At 37.4% G+C, this 17,896-nt stretch overlaps 1 protein-coding gene and 1 long non-coding RNA gene across 2 annotated transcripts; both read right to left on the bottom strand.

The window, feature by feature from the left end:
* Positions 1 to 3,847: 3,847 nt before the first annotated feature.
* On the bottom strand, positions 3,848 to 7,553 carry LOC111368822 (thioredoxin 1-like). Its single transcript, XM_022990286.1, has 3 exons — positions 7,100 to 7,553; positions 4,591 to 4,908; positions 3,848 to 4,080 (listed from the first exon to the last, which is right to left on the bottom strand). The coding sequence occupies exons 1-2, from the start codon at positions 7,329 to 7,331 to the stop codon at positions 4,595 to 4,597; spliced, it is 546 nt and encodes a 181-aa protein (XP_022846054.1). The 5' UTR covers positions 7,332 to 7,553; the 3' UTR covers positions 3,848 to 4,080; positions 4,591 to 4,594.
* A 361-nt stretch (positions 7,554 to 7,914) lies between these two features.
* LOC111368436 lies at positions 7,915 to 9,099 on the bottom strand. The gene is made up of 2 exons (XR_002697983.1): positions 9,006 to 9,099; positions 7,915 to 8,285 (listed from the first exon to the last, which is right to left on the bottom strand). It is a non-coding gene; the product is annotated as an uncharacterized LOC111368436 (long non-coding RNA).
* Between the last annotated feature and the right edge of the window lie 8,797 nt (positions 9,100 to 17,896).

Below are 17,896 nucleotides of genomic sequence, written 5' to 3'. Positions count from 1 at the left end.
GGATCTATAAATAAATTATTGCAAGGCTTCGCTAACAGTTAAAATACAAGAGACTTTTATAATTAGATAGGTCCAAACTTGTCCCTTCCCGTTCCAAAGGAACGAAAAGAATGGGACAAAATAACCAATAGAGATACTTTTCTCTGTCCCGCTCTATGTTTCTCTCTCCATTTTACAAGATAAGGTTGCACTAATTTCAAACACTTGCATATGCAATCTGCTCATAACTGTAATGGTATTAACAATAAAATCAGAACCCAAGGTTTGGTTACTACTTCTCTGACCTCCTATCGGACTCTTAAAACTGAAAATCCCAAAGCTTTGATAAATTGTCAACATCTTAAAGAGTTCCTTTTACAAATCCATGAACTCAGTTTAGACCATTCGATCAATTCATAGAATCTCAATTTTCTTCTCTAGCCCATGTTTGATCCCATCATTTCTAGAATATATTTTCCTCTCTTCTTCTCAACCACACATTCTTCAATAAAATAATATTACAAGCAAACTCAACACTTTTTTTTTTTTTTAGTTTTAACCACATTTTCCAGCAATCTACAATTCCAAAATGCATTCTTAGCCAAAAATGGGGATCAAATAGGAACCTAATGAAAAATGAAATGTTGATATCCATGGCAGTAAAAGTCATAAAAAAAGCATAATTGCATGAAAATTGTGTATAAATAGAAACACTGTTGCAAGTTATAGTTATAAGTCAAGGAGTTTTCACATCAGATTCTAATACACGTACACATATACAAAGACTCAGTAAGAGAAATTGCTGAAGATGGATCACCGCCCTAATAACAAGTAAAAGTGATTTATCTTTTATAAAATTGCAAATCGTGCACTTTCTGAATCTCAATTCAAAATTAGAATAGGGGCTTGTTTGAGCCACATTATTTTCAAAAAAATATATTTTTCAACTGTGATTTGACATCATTTCAACCATACATTCTTTAATAAAATAATATTATATGTAAATCTAAAATTTTTACTTATTTTTTAACCACACATTTCCCATTGATTTGACATGAATAATACATTTTTTTCTTAGAATGTGGCTCAAACATGGGCTAGGTTGAATGAAAGAAAGTATATAAAGTAGAAAACAGATCGTAAATCATAGGGACTGCCGTGAGAATTCATGGAGATTACTTAAGTGACAGCCTAGAGAATTTCAAGATGGATGAACACCTCAGTAGACCGAGTTGAAGGTGATGTTTCTCCTAACCCAATGATAAATGCATTTAGATCAAGCCATAGCCTAGTTATTATTTAATAGATGATAATAATATGATCTAGTTCGTCATTTTCAAAAGATGAAACTGTCGATAATTGTGATAACTATGTGTTTTTCATAGGTTGATAGTTTCAATAGCAATGGTAAAAATTTCCATGACATACAATACCACATTAAATCAGTCCAAACAAAACCCATTGGACCAGCAAAATCAACCAATACACTTTAATCATTAACATCATTAGGGCCCCAGTATGAGATATGGCAAATATTTCAATAGTGATTTGCCCTCACCAAATGCAATTCAATATGATTTCATTAAATTAATGAAAGATGCCAAAATATCAAACTTCACAATTTTGTATTCTTCTGTTAGTTGTATTTTTTTTTTTCCTTCGGATAGAAATTGGATTAGTTTTTATCAGAATAGAAAAAGTTTACTCGATTTTTCTTTTGAGGTTAAAAAGGTTTTTTTCTTTTTTTTTTTCCCCTGATGAGATTTAAAAAACAAACAATGAACGGAGGGGTTTCCAGCATAAAAAGTTCCAATTTTGTTCCTAAATAGCAAAAACAAGAAATCATCAATAATATTAATAAGCCGAAATTTTGAAAATCCAAAACTTTCACAATTTTCCTCAAAAAAGAAAGAAAATAGAAAAATCGCTAAAAAGATTAGCATTAACAAGAAACAAAAGATTCCATACCGTATGTTTTCATCAATTAGCAATATCTGGAGCAACAAAATTGACTAAAACTACACAAAGAGAAAAGTGCAATACCCAGGATCTAAAACCAGGTAAAAAAAAAAAAATCTCAGTAATCCAGTACAATACATAAAATCGCCCAAAAATATCCGTACTATGCAAATATGAGAAGCAGAAAAGAAACATACCTGGGTAAAAATAGAATCTAGCGCGATAGAGAGAATTGTGGGTTTTCTTTAGAGTGAAAGAACCGGGAGCAGAAAAAGAATGAAACAGAAAATCGAGAATGAATTGATGAAACGAATATGTAATTTGGAATATATAAAAACAAAGCGCGCTTTAAGTAATGGCTGTTGACACGTGAGAGGCGGTGGGGTAACGGGTGTGGACTAAGACGCCTCCGACAAACACTCACTGCTACTTAAATAAATATTATCATATTGGTGAATTTATTAATTAATGAGTTTGACCAATGTCAAATGATTGGTGTACAGTGAACTCCACGTGAATAAACAATTTCAAAAAATTAACCCCGTACCCTCCATGTGAGGCATGGGTAGGGGCTCACACCAATCATAACTCTTGACCAATAAATTTTTCAAGCCAGCTCTGTCTACAGAAGAATTCTGTCAGATTATACTCGGCGGAACTGCTTCTGTACCAACAAATAAATTCTAAACGTTTTAACAATTAATAAAAAAAATTATTTCAAATTCAATTAAAAAAAGTTGAACCTCAACCTTAAGAGCCCTCACCGTCCCCCCTCTAGAGATTTGTGAGGGAGTTAAATCTCGAGATACGTTTCAATAAGTCAAGAAATAAAAATTGTTTGTACACCGTGCCTACAAAAAGTTCAATTTCATGTGTCAGGAATAGAACACGTACACTGCGACTGTCAGCAAGGCGTAAGATAACCTCACTCCTATCTTTTACACCACTAGACTATACCTTGCGACTATTTCAAATTCAATTAAAAAAGGTTGAACCCCAACCTTAAGGGCCCCCACCGACCCTACCCTGAGCCATCGTGGAGAAGGTAAATCCCAGGATGTGCCTTCTAGGAGCCAGGGTGGAGAGCACATGGATAGGCCAAGGCTGTTAACCCATATGGTAACTATCGCTTGCAACAAAACCAATTCCACCTTGCGGGGAATCGAACTCTGCACACTGTCGCGCTGAGCCCTATTCGCCCTCCCCTTTGCCACTGAAAGATATGCCCTGGGGCTATTTCAAATTCAATTAAGCACCTATTTGGGATTGATTAAGTGCAAATTTTTATGAAAATTCTTACCGTTTAGAATTTCAAAAAAGGCAGTTGTGGACCACATTTTATAAAATTACCAATGTACCCTCTAATATTTTAAACTTGCCCGACAATGAAGGGCATAAATGATAATTAATGGTAATAAAATCAATTGTCGGAGAAATATTAATTGCTCCCAGACAAGGGTTAAATTCCTTCCACAACCTACGAATTTTAGCTCATTTAGTTTAGTGAGAGTTTATAGTCACAAATGATTTATTTTTTTCCTTGTTCGATGGCTCGACTTTAATATCAAACAAATTGGGCGTTGGAAGATGAAAACAAAGGGTTAATTGAAGTGATTTTCTCAAAGAGAAATGCTACACTTACAGGGTATGTAAAAAGTGATTTTCTCAAAGAGAAATGCTACATTTACAGGAATCTGTTTTACAGACCCCTGCAAGATCTCTCACATGTGCAGGCCTGCAGGCCTCGGCATTATTTATTTATTTTGTTTTTTTTTATGTGGGACCGACCCCTACAATGAAGGGTCGGTAAAACATATGTACGAAATTGTTCTGTACACAGCAATTTCCTTTCTCAAAACATTTTTATGTTAATCAATGTTCACATCATTATTGACCTACTAAGAAGAGCTAAAAAGTGAACGCTATTGAGAACTTTTACTGATAATTAAAGCGATTCTATCAACAAAGTTGAATAATCAAAACCAAAACCAAAACCAAAACCAAAACCAAGAAAAATAAATTGACACTCCACACCGTCTTATTACAGTGTGCTGTGAACACGAAAATAATCCTTTGACAAATGTAACATCCAACAGTATATGCAGTCCGTGAATGATCGACTGCTTCTGGAAGCTTCTGGGCCTACATAATTAACAATCACAAAAATGTTAATAATGAATTAAAGTATTTTCAGGGGTCGTGCTTTTATATTCACAGTCAATTTAAAGTTAGATGTTTCGACGACCAAGGTAGCTAGCATAATAAAATTTGCTGCCCTTAACATTCTATTGGATTCAGCCATCCATATAAAAACTCAAGTTTGTTACATGCATACTAATTGACTAGGACACAACGCGCCATGGTTACAAAGGTTCGACTTCTACGGATTGCTAAAGGCAACTCAGGCTAACATTTTCAGCTCTACAAAGCTCAAATCCATGTAAATCCATTTCCAGAAAATAACGTGCAACTCAGACCATGTAGAGAAAAATCATAGAAGCCAATAACACAATAATTGAAATTTTATAGAACTAAGATTATCTTAAAGAGAATATGAAATACATTGTAACAGATGATACACGAGTATGGTCAATGTACAAGAACAGAAGTAACAAATAAAAGAGACAGCTTTAAGCATATTTATGTACTAACCAATCTACAAGAACTTTTCTAAGGAGGTTGTCAATGTTGATTCTGGAACAGCACCGACGACTGCATCTTTCTTCTCTCCTTTCTTGAAAACGATAACGGTTGGAATGCTTCGAATCCCATACTGGGTTGCAATTGAAGGGCTCTCATCTGTGTTAACCTTGCAGCAATTAAGCTTCCCAGCATATTGCTTTGCCAATTTATCAATGAGTGGGTGCATCATACGGCAAGGCCCGCACCATGGTGCCCAAAATTCAACTAGAACAGGCAATTCACTCTCAAGTACAAGAGACTTCCATGTAGCATCAGTAACTCCAGCAACTGTAATTTTTCAAGGAAAGTGAAACTGATATTATCACTCTACTATTATTATGGCTAAAGTTTTAGTGTGAGCAAAGTTTTAGTGTGAGCAAGGTTCTCTCGGCCTAGCACACACTTTCCGTATAGGCACAGCTTGGTGCAGTATAGTTTCTGCTCTGCCTTGAGCCAACAGATTCAGGTATATGGATTTTGTTGGACCAAAACTAGTAGGCCTCCATTGGCCCATTAGCTTTGAAAAAACTTCTGTTAAGAAATATTTTCACTCCATTTATATTTTGTAAATTTCCATTTTACTTTAACTCTCTAAACTCATATAATCACTAATTCAAATAATAGATAAACAAATATGTATTAACCAAATTTGGATATACTATTACAGTAGTCATATGTCGCACAATAGATGTAAAACTTCACTGTAATCTAAAATTTCCAAATATTAATTTTACATTTTCTCAATTAATTATATTTAATCTCATTTCAACAAAAATTTGATAACATATAAATTATTATATGAGAAATAAACACATTGATTTTCAACAATATTCATTCTTTTAACAACAAAAAATTTAATAACATTTAAACTCATATATGAGAAATAAACACATTAATTTTCAATAATAATTATTCTTTTAACTATAAGACCAATTTGGTAGGTTCCAAAATTAGATGGGCATGAAAGCTGTATTGGGCCATGAATAAACTGTTCATGTGTCACAATATGCTTTGAATGTTTGGCACGCTAAGCCTGGAACACGACTTAGATGGGCTGAAGAAAGGCAGGCCATGACAAACTTTGCACCTCTAATAATAATACAGATATAACTAGCGTGAAATGTTAAAGATGCAATTCTAATGTCACAAAGAATGCATTACAAACAATGGCACAAATCAAACCATGTTGTATCTCATATTGATGGCACAAATTAAACTAGAGCATTGAAACAATGGTACAAATCAAACCATGTTGTACCTCACGTTGATGTCACAAAGAATGCATTACAAACAACGGCACAAATTAAACTAGAGCATTGAAATGCGACTGCATATTGTGCATGTTTCATTATTTATTGATTTATCATTATCGAGCTTTGTCTTGGATATCAGGAATAGAGAAAAAACCCCAATTTTATGTTCTATGAATCATAGCCGAAACTACTTTGCGTTACCACCATTTGTCAAAATGATGAGTTGACTTGTTAGTATAGCTCATAAAACCTGTGCATAAAATCAAGAGGACTATTTCATAAGAGATCACCATTGGGACTTCTAATTAGAGGGGAAAAAGTGAATGAACGCACTAATAAAAGTTTACAAAAGAGTAAGCAAACTAAAAGGTCCATGTTGGTTGGGAAATTGAAGAAAGGCCTAGTTTCTGAAAGAAAATGGCTTCGTCTGTTGTTAGCAATTTGATAACTCAAAATAACCTTATAACTGTTAAATGTCTTTAACTCTCGTAATCTAGAAAACAGGAATTCTAGCTACTTGATCAATTGCAGCAACTCTTCATTGGCTCAGCAACAATGGTCGTGGTTATGGATCAAAGTACCAAAGAGAGAGAGAGACTCGAGCTTTGGGGACAGTAGTGTCGTTTGTCTAAGTTACACAGAAAGAGAGCGTTCTAGTGATAAGGACAAGCTTGGTGAGTTTATTTGAGTTGGGGGAGAGTTCTAGTTTTGAGGACAAAAGTGTGGTACATGAGCATGAACCAGAGAAACTACGTTGATGTTATGGGAGGACCAGAGCAAGTAGGCCCGAGTGAACTGGTACCGAGGAGAATTATGTTTTAGGAATGTTGTTGCCTGTCGACTTAATGAATTGTTTTTGCTTATCGTCCTAATGAATTTTTTTGGGTTATTGTTCACTGGATCGAGAAACAGATAGAAGATATGAATGGGGAGAGGATTTCCTGATATGGTAATAACAAATTTAACTGTGAACCAAGACGAATATCAGTATATCACTATTGTGCGTTGACAAATTGACTAATAATTAGTAGATTATTTTATATTGTACAGAAATGGAATTTTAAAAGCCGTCGTCAATTAAACTCCTATTCCAGCAAAATTACTAAAATTGATTCATGCGCTATGAACATTTTTACGTATAAATTTAATTTCCAATTATTATTAAAAACCCATATTCAACAGATAAAAAAGAGAGAAAAAAAGAAGAGAAGAAAAGAATTTCAGACCTTCAAATGCTGTTTCCTGAGCTTCACAAACGATTCGACTTCCACGGCGAGCAAATTTACAAGTAGAACTCACAGGTGCGACACGTTGATTTTGCTGGATCTTGAGGCCTCTGAACTGAGAGAATCTGATCGAGCTGCAGCGAGAAATGGAGGCTCCGGCGACAGGGTTCAAGGAAGCAGAAGGGACAACGGAGGCGCGTGGTACGATTAGAGTTTCTAAGACAACAGCCATTGCAAAACTCACAAACTATAAACTCAAATCAAAAAGGAGATGAAAATAAAGCCAAAGAGCGTTTGTGCGTGTGTGTGCAGATTTGTGGTGGAGTATGGCTTTTTGGTAATGGGATTTTTTTTTTGGAGATTACTGATGAATGGAGGAGGAATTCTACAGCAAAATTTGTGGATCACGTGCTGCTTGCTTGGAGTTTCAAATGAGTTTGGTACATTCGCGCAAGGATGTCAAAATGAATACAGTCCTTTTGTTTTTTGTTTTTACTTTCTTATAGAAAACTTTTTTTAAAAAAAAAATTTACCTTACTTTTTGCTTAGAAATATTTTAAAAGAGCTCATATTAGACCAACTTTTTCTAACAAAAAAAAAAGTACTTTTCAAAATATTGACCGACCAAATCCAAAAACAATTTTCGAATTTCAAAAATATTTTTGACTTTTCAAAAGTCAAGCCAAACGAGCCTTATGTCTGGTACTCGTCTCGCTTTCACCTTTGTCATATCTCTTCAAAATTAAACTTTACACCTTTATCTCGTACATTTTTGTGTGATAATTGCAATTGTACGATGTCAATTAAACAAGAAGTGAACATAAAGAGTTTGAATTATCATTCCCAAAATAATTATGTAGATAACCACTATATCAATTAGTAACAAGCCCAAAAAGTATCATCTAATTTTCTCAAGTTTATCACAACCTCAATCTCAAATATTGAAACCTTCTGCACGGAGGCATCTTTTGTGTGCCTCGATCCATTTTTCACAAGCTGATTCACCATGCTCCACAGTGCACTCGTCTCTCAACTTCTTAGCGTCGGGGCAAGCACAACAGATCTTCTTCTTCGGCTTTGAATCAGAGGCAAGAGCCACAGTGTCTAAGCCTTGGTCATTCTGCAATTGTAAAGAGACAACAGAAGAAGAGTTCTTTTATTGGCAATCGATCCATTGTCAAGGTCCCTAGATGATATAGAATATCAGTTACTTCTACTATACAAAAGAATAGAGAATAATGAATAAAATTTAAATAAAGGCCAGTACAGAATGGAAGGGCAAACACCCGACAAAAATTTAGAATCAACACGCAAAAGAACATGAAATACTTGACTAAAAAGAAGGGCCAAGAGATAGTAGTAATACACCAAGCCCCCAATGACAATATCAGCACCAAGTGAAAATTATCAAAAGATCATCTCTTTTAGATATGTATAAATCAAGCTTTTGGATACTCTGAACTACCGGAGTCTTTTAGCTGATTGTGGCTTGTCCATGAACAAAGATGATGGTTGCCAAATTTATGTAGTATGTAATCAAAATTAAGGCTCAATATAGTTCGTGAGCCTCTGATGACAAGAAAAGGAATGATACCAAGAGTGATAGTGTGTTTAAAATAAAATCTGCACAGAAAACTGCTGTACTTTCCTTAGGGGAGCCCAAGTTTCTGAAATTTTGATTATATTGTGGATGTGCGAAAAGACTTGAAGAGAGATTTAGAGAACCAGCAGCGACGGAATTGATTAGGAAGAAAATGAGAGCACAATGATAGAGATTTAAATCAATTGTCAAAAACATACATTTATTTTATGTATAACAATTCGCAATAGATCCTGAATTATGTTCCTGTCATAATTATTAATTTTATATTTCTCTTAGACGAGGGACAGGTAAACTAAAACTCACATGGCATGTTGTGATGACTAGGGATCTAGGTGCTTTGGATCTTCCTCTCCCCCTTGTTATGAAGCACAAACACTCCTGGCATGTCCGTCTTAGAAATTATTTACACTGTAACATCTTTGCATGGTTATGGTGAAGTTGTTCTTTATGTATGCCAAGGGACCACCAACAAATTTAAGTATAGGGATGACAGTACTTCTACCGACAAGCTGGTTGTTGGGAAAGATGAAGGAAACCTAGCTCTTCAAATAATTTAACCAAATTCCCAATCTCATTCACCAGGAAAGGTCATTAGTTTACTTACTATACTTGGATAGTAGACAAGAGTTTCGACACCTTGATGTCCAATATTGAAGGTTTACTAGCGAAAATAAGTGCTTTACGATTTGGCATAAATGATGGAGATTTCACTAAGTCTTGCCAAAAACTCACCACTTCAAGTGAATTGAGCATTAATTATATCATCTAATATTTGGTTAGGAGGCCTATGCCGAAAGTTTACGGACCCCACACAAGAGATAGAAAGTCAAACATGGTAGTTTGATGTTACAGATAGCGATCATATTTTTCATTTTAATGGGCAAATAATGAAAAACAAACGGGGGCTAAATTTGAAATAGAGATTGGCAGATTGGAGGTTCTGCTGCTGCTGCAGCAGATTAGACAATTGAGGGGAAAAATAAATAAACAGGGCTTAAAAATGTTGGGACACGTTGAAGTAGAACTAGAAAGATTGGAGACGGGGATATGAAAATTTCAATTGGTAACTTGGTTTCAAAATTTCAAGTATTCTGGTTATGATTTTTGGGAATTGGCTACTAAGTGGGTTCGGATTTTAGCATGTAAATTATGTGGAGGCAACTTTGAAAGATTGCATTTCAAAAATCATAAATATTGTTTATATATATAGAAGTCTTAAATATTAAATAATAATATTATAAAATTCAATTAATTAGATATCCACATCTTAACCATGGCCCTTGTTTGAGCCCCATTTTTTTGAGAAAGAATGTATTTTGAATAGTAAATTGATGGAGAATGTGTAGTTAAAAATTTAAGTAAAAGTTTTAGATTTCTATGTAATATTATTTTATTGAAAAATGTGTGGTTAAAAATAATTTTGGGGAATTTACACAAATGTCACTAAATTTGAAAATGCACAAAAAATTTTGTCTTACACAATTTTTTTGCAAAAATGTCATTTTTTCCTCACAAAATGTCCATCTTACCCTTTGACACTTTTTTGGGAGCAATAAATGTTTGATTTGAATGCAATTAATGGTGTGATGTGATTATTTATTTATCTTTATTGTCAATATTAAAGAAATGAAAATTATATTGTATAATATGTTTGATTAAAAAAATGGGTGGAATGTGTACAAAGAGCACACACAAGTAGGAGTTGAAATAGCTTCTTCTTCTTCATCATCCCCCTTCCATTAGCAACAAGGCATGAAGGAAAGCCATTGATCAATCTCAAATGTGAGGTAGTAGAAAAGAAATTTTTGCATGTCATACTTGACTACTTTAAATATTCAATAGAACATGGTCAAAATTAATTGTCAATTTTCATCTCCTATTCATTGATTTTTTTTTTTTTGGGTATATTTTAGAAAGGGAAGAAATACCAATATTCTCAACAAAATGTGAATCATTCCATATGTAATTCCATATTTAATGAAGTATTAAGTTATACTTTCTTTATGTGTGGGGAGATCAGTTGAAGTTGTAGTTGAGATTGATTATGACCATTAATGTATTGCAATAAATTCCTGAAACAGTAAAACACATGATTTTGTAGGTTCCTCGAAACTTATGCCATTCAAGTGTTGAGCAGTTTCGTAGAAACTGTCGGGTTAGACATTTGAACTGTCGAAATCGACATTTAGTAACTGTCGGGATGAACAAAGAATTCAATTGTCGATTTTGACACTTGAAAAGCTTTCTCTTTTTGGTACTACATGGATCAAAGTATTGTAATGTGCCAATTTGACTGTATTAAATCTTTCGACACATTAATGTGCAGAATTCTGACTTTTGTACTCCCAACATTTCAGGTATGACTCAAGATCTGAGATTCATCATATCGCATGGGGGAACTTTGTTCACGTGGATGACGAATGGAAGTGGAGAGGGGACGAAACGAATTCCATTTTAGCGCCAAGAAGCATTACCGTAGCAGAACTTGTATTAAGATTGAAGGAGAAACTTGGTATTGTTGAAACTTGCAATGAAATTGAGTTGAAGTTCAAAATCCCGAATTTGAATATACCTCTGGCAGAGATACGCGACGATGAGAACCTAAATTGGTACATATCTATTCATAAGGAGACTGCACTCTGCGTCACTATTATGGAAACCGAGGTCCCGAGTGTTGACATGGCGAGGGAAGCAAACTGTGTAGAGAACCGGTTTGGCCTAACAGAATGTCCCCAAACTTTAAGACATGGTGAGGTCAATCATGAGCACAGTGGGTCGAACAACGAAGCACCTGCACCTTCAATTGACCATATCGAGGCTGCAGCATCCGTTGAGCACTTAGAGAACCTGTTACATGGTACGACTGATGCTATTATTGCTAAAATTGACCAGCAATGTCATCACATTCCATGAGTTTGGGCACAAATGAGTGGATGATAGCCGTCGTTTTTTGCCGAAAAGCAAATATTCTTTAGCAAGAAACAATTGTACTCGAAGATTCGTGTGCTTGCTTTGCAAGAGAAGTTTCAATTTCGGGTGAGCAGGTCAAGCATGAAAATGTTAATCGTTGTATGTGTGGACGATAATTGCAAGTGGATACTACGTGCTTCTACTGTCAAGCAATCTGCAATCTTCATGATCCGTAAATTCATCAACGTGTACACATGTTCCCTTGATTTTTGTTGTAACGCACATCGGCATGTCACTAGTTCTGTAATCGCCGAGCACATTTTGGGTAAACTGGATACTCCAGGTCAATCGTATGACCCTACGGCTATTGCACGTGATATGGAACGTGAGTTCGGTGTGAAAATCAGTTACAACAAAGCTCATAGGGGAAAGCTTCATGCCTTAACTATGCTACACAGTACACCGGAAGCCAGTTTCCAGAAATTATCTTCATACTCCCATGTCGTAGGAGAGAGTAACCTGGGGATAGTAACCCACATAGAACTCAATTCTCAAAATAGATTTCATTACTTCTTCCTAGCTTTCGGTGCAAGCATTCGTGGTTACACACAGTACTTGATACTCGTTATTTGTGTTGATGGCAGTCATCTGAAGAGTCCATACAAAGGGACACTTCTACTGGCAATTGCCTAAGATGGTAACAAATAGATATATCCATTAGCATGGGGGATCGTGGATGCTGAAACCAATAAATCCTGGAAGTGGTTTATGTCCAACTTGAAAGAGCTTATAGGGGACTTCGAAGACCTTGTATTTGTTTCAGACAGAAAAAAGAGCATTGACAAAGCTATTACTCAGTTGTTTTCGTTGTCTCACCATTTTTGTTGTATCTGGCATCTCGAAAAGAACCTAATATAGTGGTACAGCAACGCAAGTCCAATACTTCTATTCAAACGAGCTACTACGACATATCGGGTTAAGGACTTTGAAAGACTCATGGGACAGATCCGTAGGGTTAGCGCAAGAGCGCACAGGTACTTAGAGCATGTGGGTTATTCATTTTGGTCCCGAGCACTATTTATTGGCCACCGTTACAACATTATGACGAACAACAACGCTGAGTCTCTAAACTCCATGTTGAGAGAAGCCCGTTCTTTACCGATAACCTACTTGGTTGAACACATTCGGAGTACTTTGCAGAAATGGCTTTATGAACGTCAAAAAAATGCGATCGAATGCAGTACAGTATTGACGTCGAGGATGGAAAACGAATTATGGATGACATTCGAAACTGGAACTAGGCTTCGAGCCCATTTGTTGACAAACAACTTAACTCAGGTTGGAATATCTAATGACGTGGACATAGTTGACTTTTTCCAAAACACCTGCACGTGTCGTGAGTTCCAACTAAACCGTATGCCATGTGCTCATGCAACTCGCGCTGTTTGCTTCAGAGGGAAGTCATTGTATGACCTTTGCTCCCCTTATTACACATCTGAATACTGGAGGGATGCCTATAACGAAGCTATATATCCTGTTGGACGTGAAGTGGACTGGGTTGTTCCCAGTTTAATTACATTTACTCCTATTTTGCCACCACTCGTACGTCGCCCTCCAGGTAGACCATCGATCCGACGTAAGCGTTCAAGACACGAGTCTGCATGGTTGAGCAGGAAATGCACTCGTTGTGGTCGTCTTGGTCATAATCGGAGACATGTTCAAACCCCAATGTATCATAAGTTCCTTAAACGTTGTTAGTGTAATCGACGTTGTATGTTCAATGTTCCGTAGTGCACTGTACCTTATGAAGTTATGTTATAAAGAGTGTGACAATTATCGTTTCTGGATGTTCGGTATCCTTCTATGCACATACGAATTTCTTTCCCGACTGTCTTGTTCATCACATACGTAACATCCTGACATGTGAAATGTCTATCCCGGTAGATGTGTTCTGGATTCCCGACAGTTGACGAATGTGTGCACAACACTCAAGATCAGTTTCGCGTACATGGCGAACTGAAGATTCTGTGAAAGGAAAACAACGTAATTGTAACATGCTTGAAACAAAGTCTTTAAACACATACAACTAACCCTCCAAGTGCACGGTCAATCATGTTAATTGTAAATTGGGACGTTGTCCTTTTCTTGTTGGGCTGCGCACATCACGAACCCCATTTAAAACATTTATGTTCAATATCCATGAAATATATTATAATTTGTAACATCGTCCTCCGCGGAGAGAAATAAGCTCTAGATAAACAGCATTTCATAACATCCACCAAACGTGGTGCAAAATATAGATGTAGGTTTATTTGTCGTTCCTGACAGATAGAAATCTGTAATTCTCGACAGTTCGACCGGATTGGACTATACACAAAATACACTATCCGGATTACGGCGAAAGGACATGTTCATGCAGACATTTTGGTTCTGTGTTAACCAAATGCGTCCCTACAAAAGAGTGGACTGTACACTACTTATTCACTACACTCCACGGCCGGCATTTCACTCGTCGTCGACAATCGAACTTATTCCCCTGCTGTCTTCACCTGACTTGTCAGACGAGATGATAATTACCTTGTTCTCTGGGACGTACGCCAGCCCATCGTCGTCCTCGAAATCCCCCTCATAGGCAGCGTCGATCAAGAACACCACATTAAGCACATCGTTCTGCGACAAACCATCGTCACTCCCAACATCTTCCAAGTTCAGGAAGGGAACAAGGGAAATGGCTCTCCTACCCGTATGAAGCTCAATTTCCTCATTTTTTGAGGAAATGTAGATTGAAAATAACGGAGAGGAACCGGGAACCAGCATCGGCTCATCCATGTTGAACGGTTCGGTGCTTCCTGTGGACGAACTCATTATGCTTATGTGGTAAAGTATTGATGAAACAAAATGTGTCTTTGAGAGACACACATTCTCACAATGCTATTCCACTAAGTTGTCTAGGAGTGAGAACAATGTGACGCTGTATTTATAAGCAACTTGAAGAGGAAAAGCAATTATGGTCATCATCTACCTAACCACCAAGTCCAATCTCCTTATTGATTTGAAAAGCAATTGGTGTGATGGTTCAATAAATTTATAGTACTTTTATCCCCCATTTTCCCATAATTAGTAGGACATTTAACACTCTTTATTATCTTTGTACAATTCACTACATCTACATTCCTGCACCTGAAATGCCTCTGTGCAAAATATTCCCAGCAATTGTGCCATCGTTGTAATTGTAGTGCTTCATAAAAATGGGATTACATTATATTCACACACATGGTATACCGAGTACAGTTCATATGAAATATTTTGAAAAGTAGTTGGAAGTTTCTATAGATGCTTGACAACAATGTGAATTTAACAACGATGTCAACATTGAGCATACAAGAGAAGAAATACTGCAGTTATTATCAAAATAAAAATTTTAAGCACTATAATGTCCATCTTCTTGTACAGCAGAGTGCAGTTTTGTTGCCCTTTTACATGGGTGGACTTTCTTGGTGCCCCTTAATTGATGTTCTTACCTGGAAACAAGGCGTACTTTAACATTTAGAAATGAAGCTGACTGTAATTCTCTATTTATGGAAGCCAGCCATTGACACTTTTGGTACACAGCTATAAAGAAAGTAATTCATTAAAACTTGATGGAAACTCAACAAGTGACAGGAATAAGTCCTACTTTCGCTAAAGAGCACTTACGGAAAACAATTTAATGCGTGGTGATGACAAGTAAAATAGACACCAACTCGAAACTTGGACAGCTTCAAATATTTGAAGAATGCAAAGATTATTTTCTAAAGCGAACTTCAACGAGAACATAGAATTACAAATATGCCGAGAACGTATCTCAAAAGCGAATAAACACATTAGCCAAAGTACCAGACATGCGAGTAGACGAGAACGAACATTGCAAGAGGAAAATAATCAAGCAGGTTAATGTATGAGTGTCAGATAAACGCTTATCATGTCAACTTAAGTTCCGACTGTTCACGTAATATAAGACATAAACAAGGTATCAGGCTCGTAACAGTAGAACCAAATGTCATGACAAGTGGACACGGACTATGTCATAACTAACGGCAAGGCAAAATGTTAGACGCGCGTCAAAATTCCAACGCACATGTCAAATGAAAAAGTCAAGCGTCAATGTTAGAACAAACGTAAAAGCAAGTGATTAATTGTTCCCGTCTACATCTTCACCATCTGCATGCCTCTAACGGTAAGTCAAAACCAAAAACGACCCCATCGTCCTGGCATTCCACAACTTCATTCACAATTACTTCTTCAATGTCTTTTCCTTCCCCCTTGTGTACGGAGTCCTCGTCACAGGAGCGGGACCTTATGGCCGGGTGGAGTATCGTCTCGTTGTAGAAACTCTGCCTCCTTCTTCTGGTACAGGGGCTGGAACAGGTACGTCAACTGCGGGAACAGGTACGGTAGCGACAATACCTACGTGAAAATGGAAGGGGCCCAGTGGGTTACCGTAAATGACGTTCACTAACCATATGTATTATACACACTAGTAATGCATGTAATGAACTTACCTTCGCCATCTGTGACGTTGCAACCATCAATCTCTGCATCCCTGACTGCGGCCACATCTGAGGGCTCTGTGGCTGCTCCCTCTTATTAACAGAACACACGTAAATGCATAGCATTCGACGAAACACTAGGAAGCAAATGCCATGACATGAAATTGAGAAAAGTGCTTGTAATGGACGCAATACCTTCCTGATCGTCAATTGGAGTGGACAACGGCTCGTGCTCGGCGTCCGGGCATGGTGCAATGTCAGCTCTCTCCATTGACAACAACAGTAAAATAATGTGAGCACATTTGTTATGTCAAGTTTCGCAACATGCGTAGTCGATGAAATAATATGTTTCGATTTGTGCATGAAATACCCACATACCTGGCAAGTCTTCAATTTCGACAAGCAGCTCCCCCTCGTTCGTGCATGGAGGACTGTATGCTCCGTCTATGGAAAGCAACAGTGATGTCATGAGAGCACATTACATCTTCCAACTCAAGCATCGTACAGCATCCAGGTAATAACATGTTTAGAATCGCTCGTTAATAATGCACGTACCTGGAGGCTGTGAACGTCCTGTGTCAACTCCCATTTCAATTGGAGTGGGCAATGGGTCTGTGCCTCGTCCATGTATGTCTACATCCCAATTGTAACATTAAAAAATCAAATAACCTTGTGGTCAATTTAAAAAAATATAACCGAATAGCACATGTTTGATTCATACCTTGTGGGGAACAACATGAAGGACCGAGCTCGAAAATGGTGCCGTTGAGCGCAGAGCGGTGGTAGGGAGATGTGGGGCCACCTGGGCAGCAATGAACTCAGGGAGTCTTGTACATTCAAATATCACATGCTGTTCAATTTCAAACTTCACAATTTGGAGTCGCATCTCGAATAGGATTCTTTGGTCGAGTAGCAGCTCCTCAACTTTCCCTTTGGTTAAGATGAAAGCAGATGTTCGAACTGACCGTGAGTTTGTCGTACACCCTCGCACTGGTGAACGAACCGGTGTCGCTGGAGGGGTGGAAGAGTCACCGGTATCCTCACTGTCGTCGCCTTCGCGATCACTTCCCGACTCCCCATCGCTCTCATCATCTCTAGATGTCTCCCCATCACCACTTCGTCCACTACGGACTCTGTCATCCAAATCTTGACCTCCCGACTGTCCACTAACTCTACTTTCATCGTGCAACGAATGAATCTACGACGCAATCATAGTCCTCACAATGTCATCAAGCACAGGCATCGGGGGATCGTTGTACGACATGAGAGAGGACAGATATTGCTGCTCAGCCTCTGCATCGGTGGGCCGGAGAGTTGCGTACACATATAGTTGCAAAATGAGGTTTAGATAATCACATTAGAACATGACAAATAGTAACAAGATGGTAAAGGGGAAACGAAGACATGTCGAAATTGTATCTTTACATTCTTGAAAAATGCATCGTATGTATGGTGCTGTGGCTGCTTTCGAGCGGACCTGCGAAGAATTCGTGGTATTCGTTCACCAACTCGCTGATTGAAGCATTCCCCAATCTCCGTAATCGCCTTGAACGTTCAAACCTATTGCAACAACAGAAACATATTAAAATTACAGAGATTATAGGTGCAATGCTACCGGAGGGGTAAATCATGCATGCTATGCTAATGTTACGAAGTGTGCGTACCTGCATGGCGATGGGGAAGTCGTGAACTGTGCATGTAATCTCTTTCTCCTTTCTCCTCTTGGCCTTTTGGAATTTTCTTGCAAAGCTACCC

Source organism: Olea europaea, chromosome 19, assembly GCF_002742605.1.
Source record: "Olea europaea var. sylvestris chromosome 19, O_europaea_v1, whole genome shotgun sequence".
Taxonomy (NCBI): domain Eukaryota; kingdom Viridiplantae; phylum Streptophyta; class Magnoliopsida; order Lamiales; family Oleaceae; genus Olea; species Olea europaea.
Note: the sequence above shows the minus strand (reverse complement) of the source record. Positions and strands in the feature narration are given on the sequence as shown.

Excerpts from the sequence above, each read along its gene's own strand:
- LOC111368822 (XM_022990286.1), bottom strand. The coding sequence starts at position 7,331 with ATGGCTGTTGTCTTAGAAACTCTAATCGTACCACGCGCCTCCGTTGTC. Across the intron at positions 4,909-7,099 it reads TCAGGAAACAGCATTTGAAG|TTGCTGGAGTTACTGATGCT; the intron begins GTCTGAAATTCT and ends GAAAAATTACAG.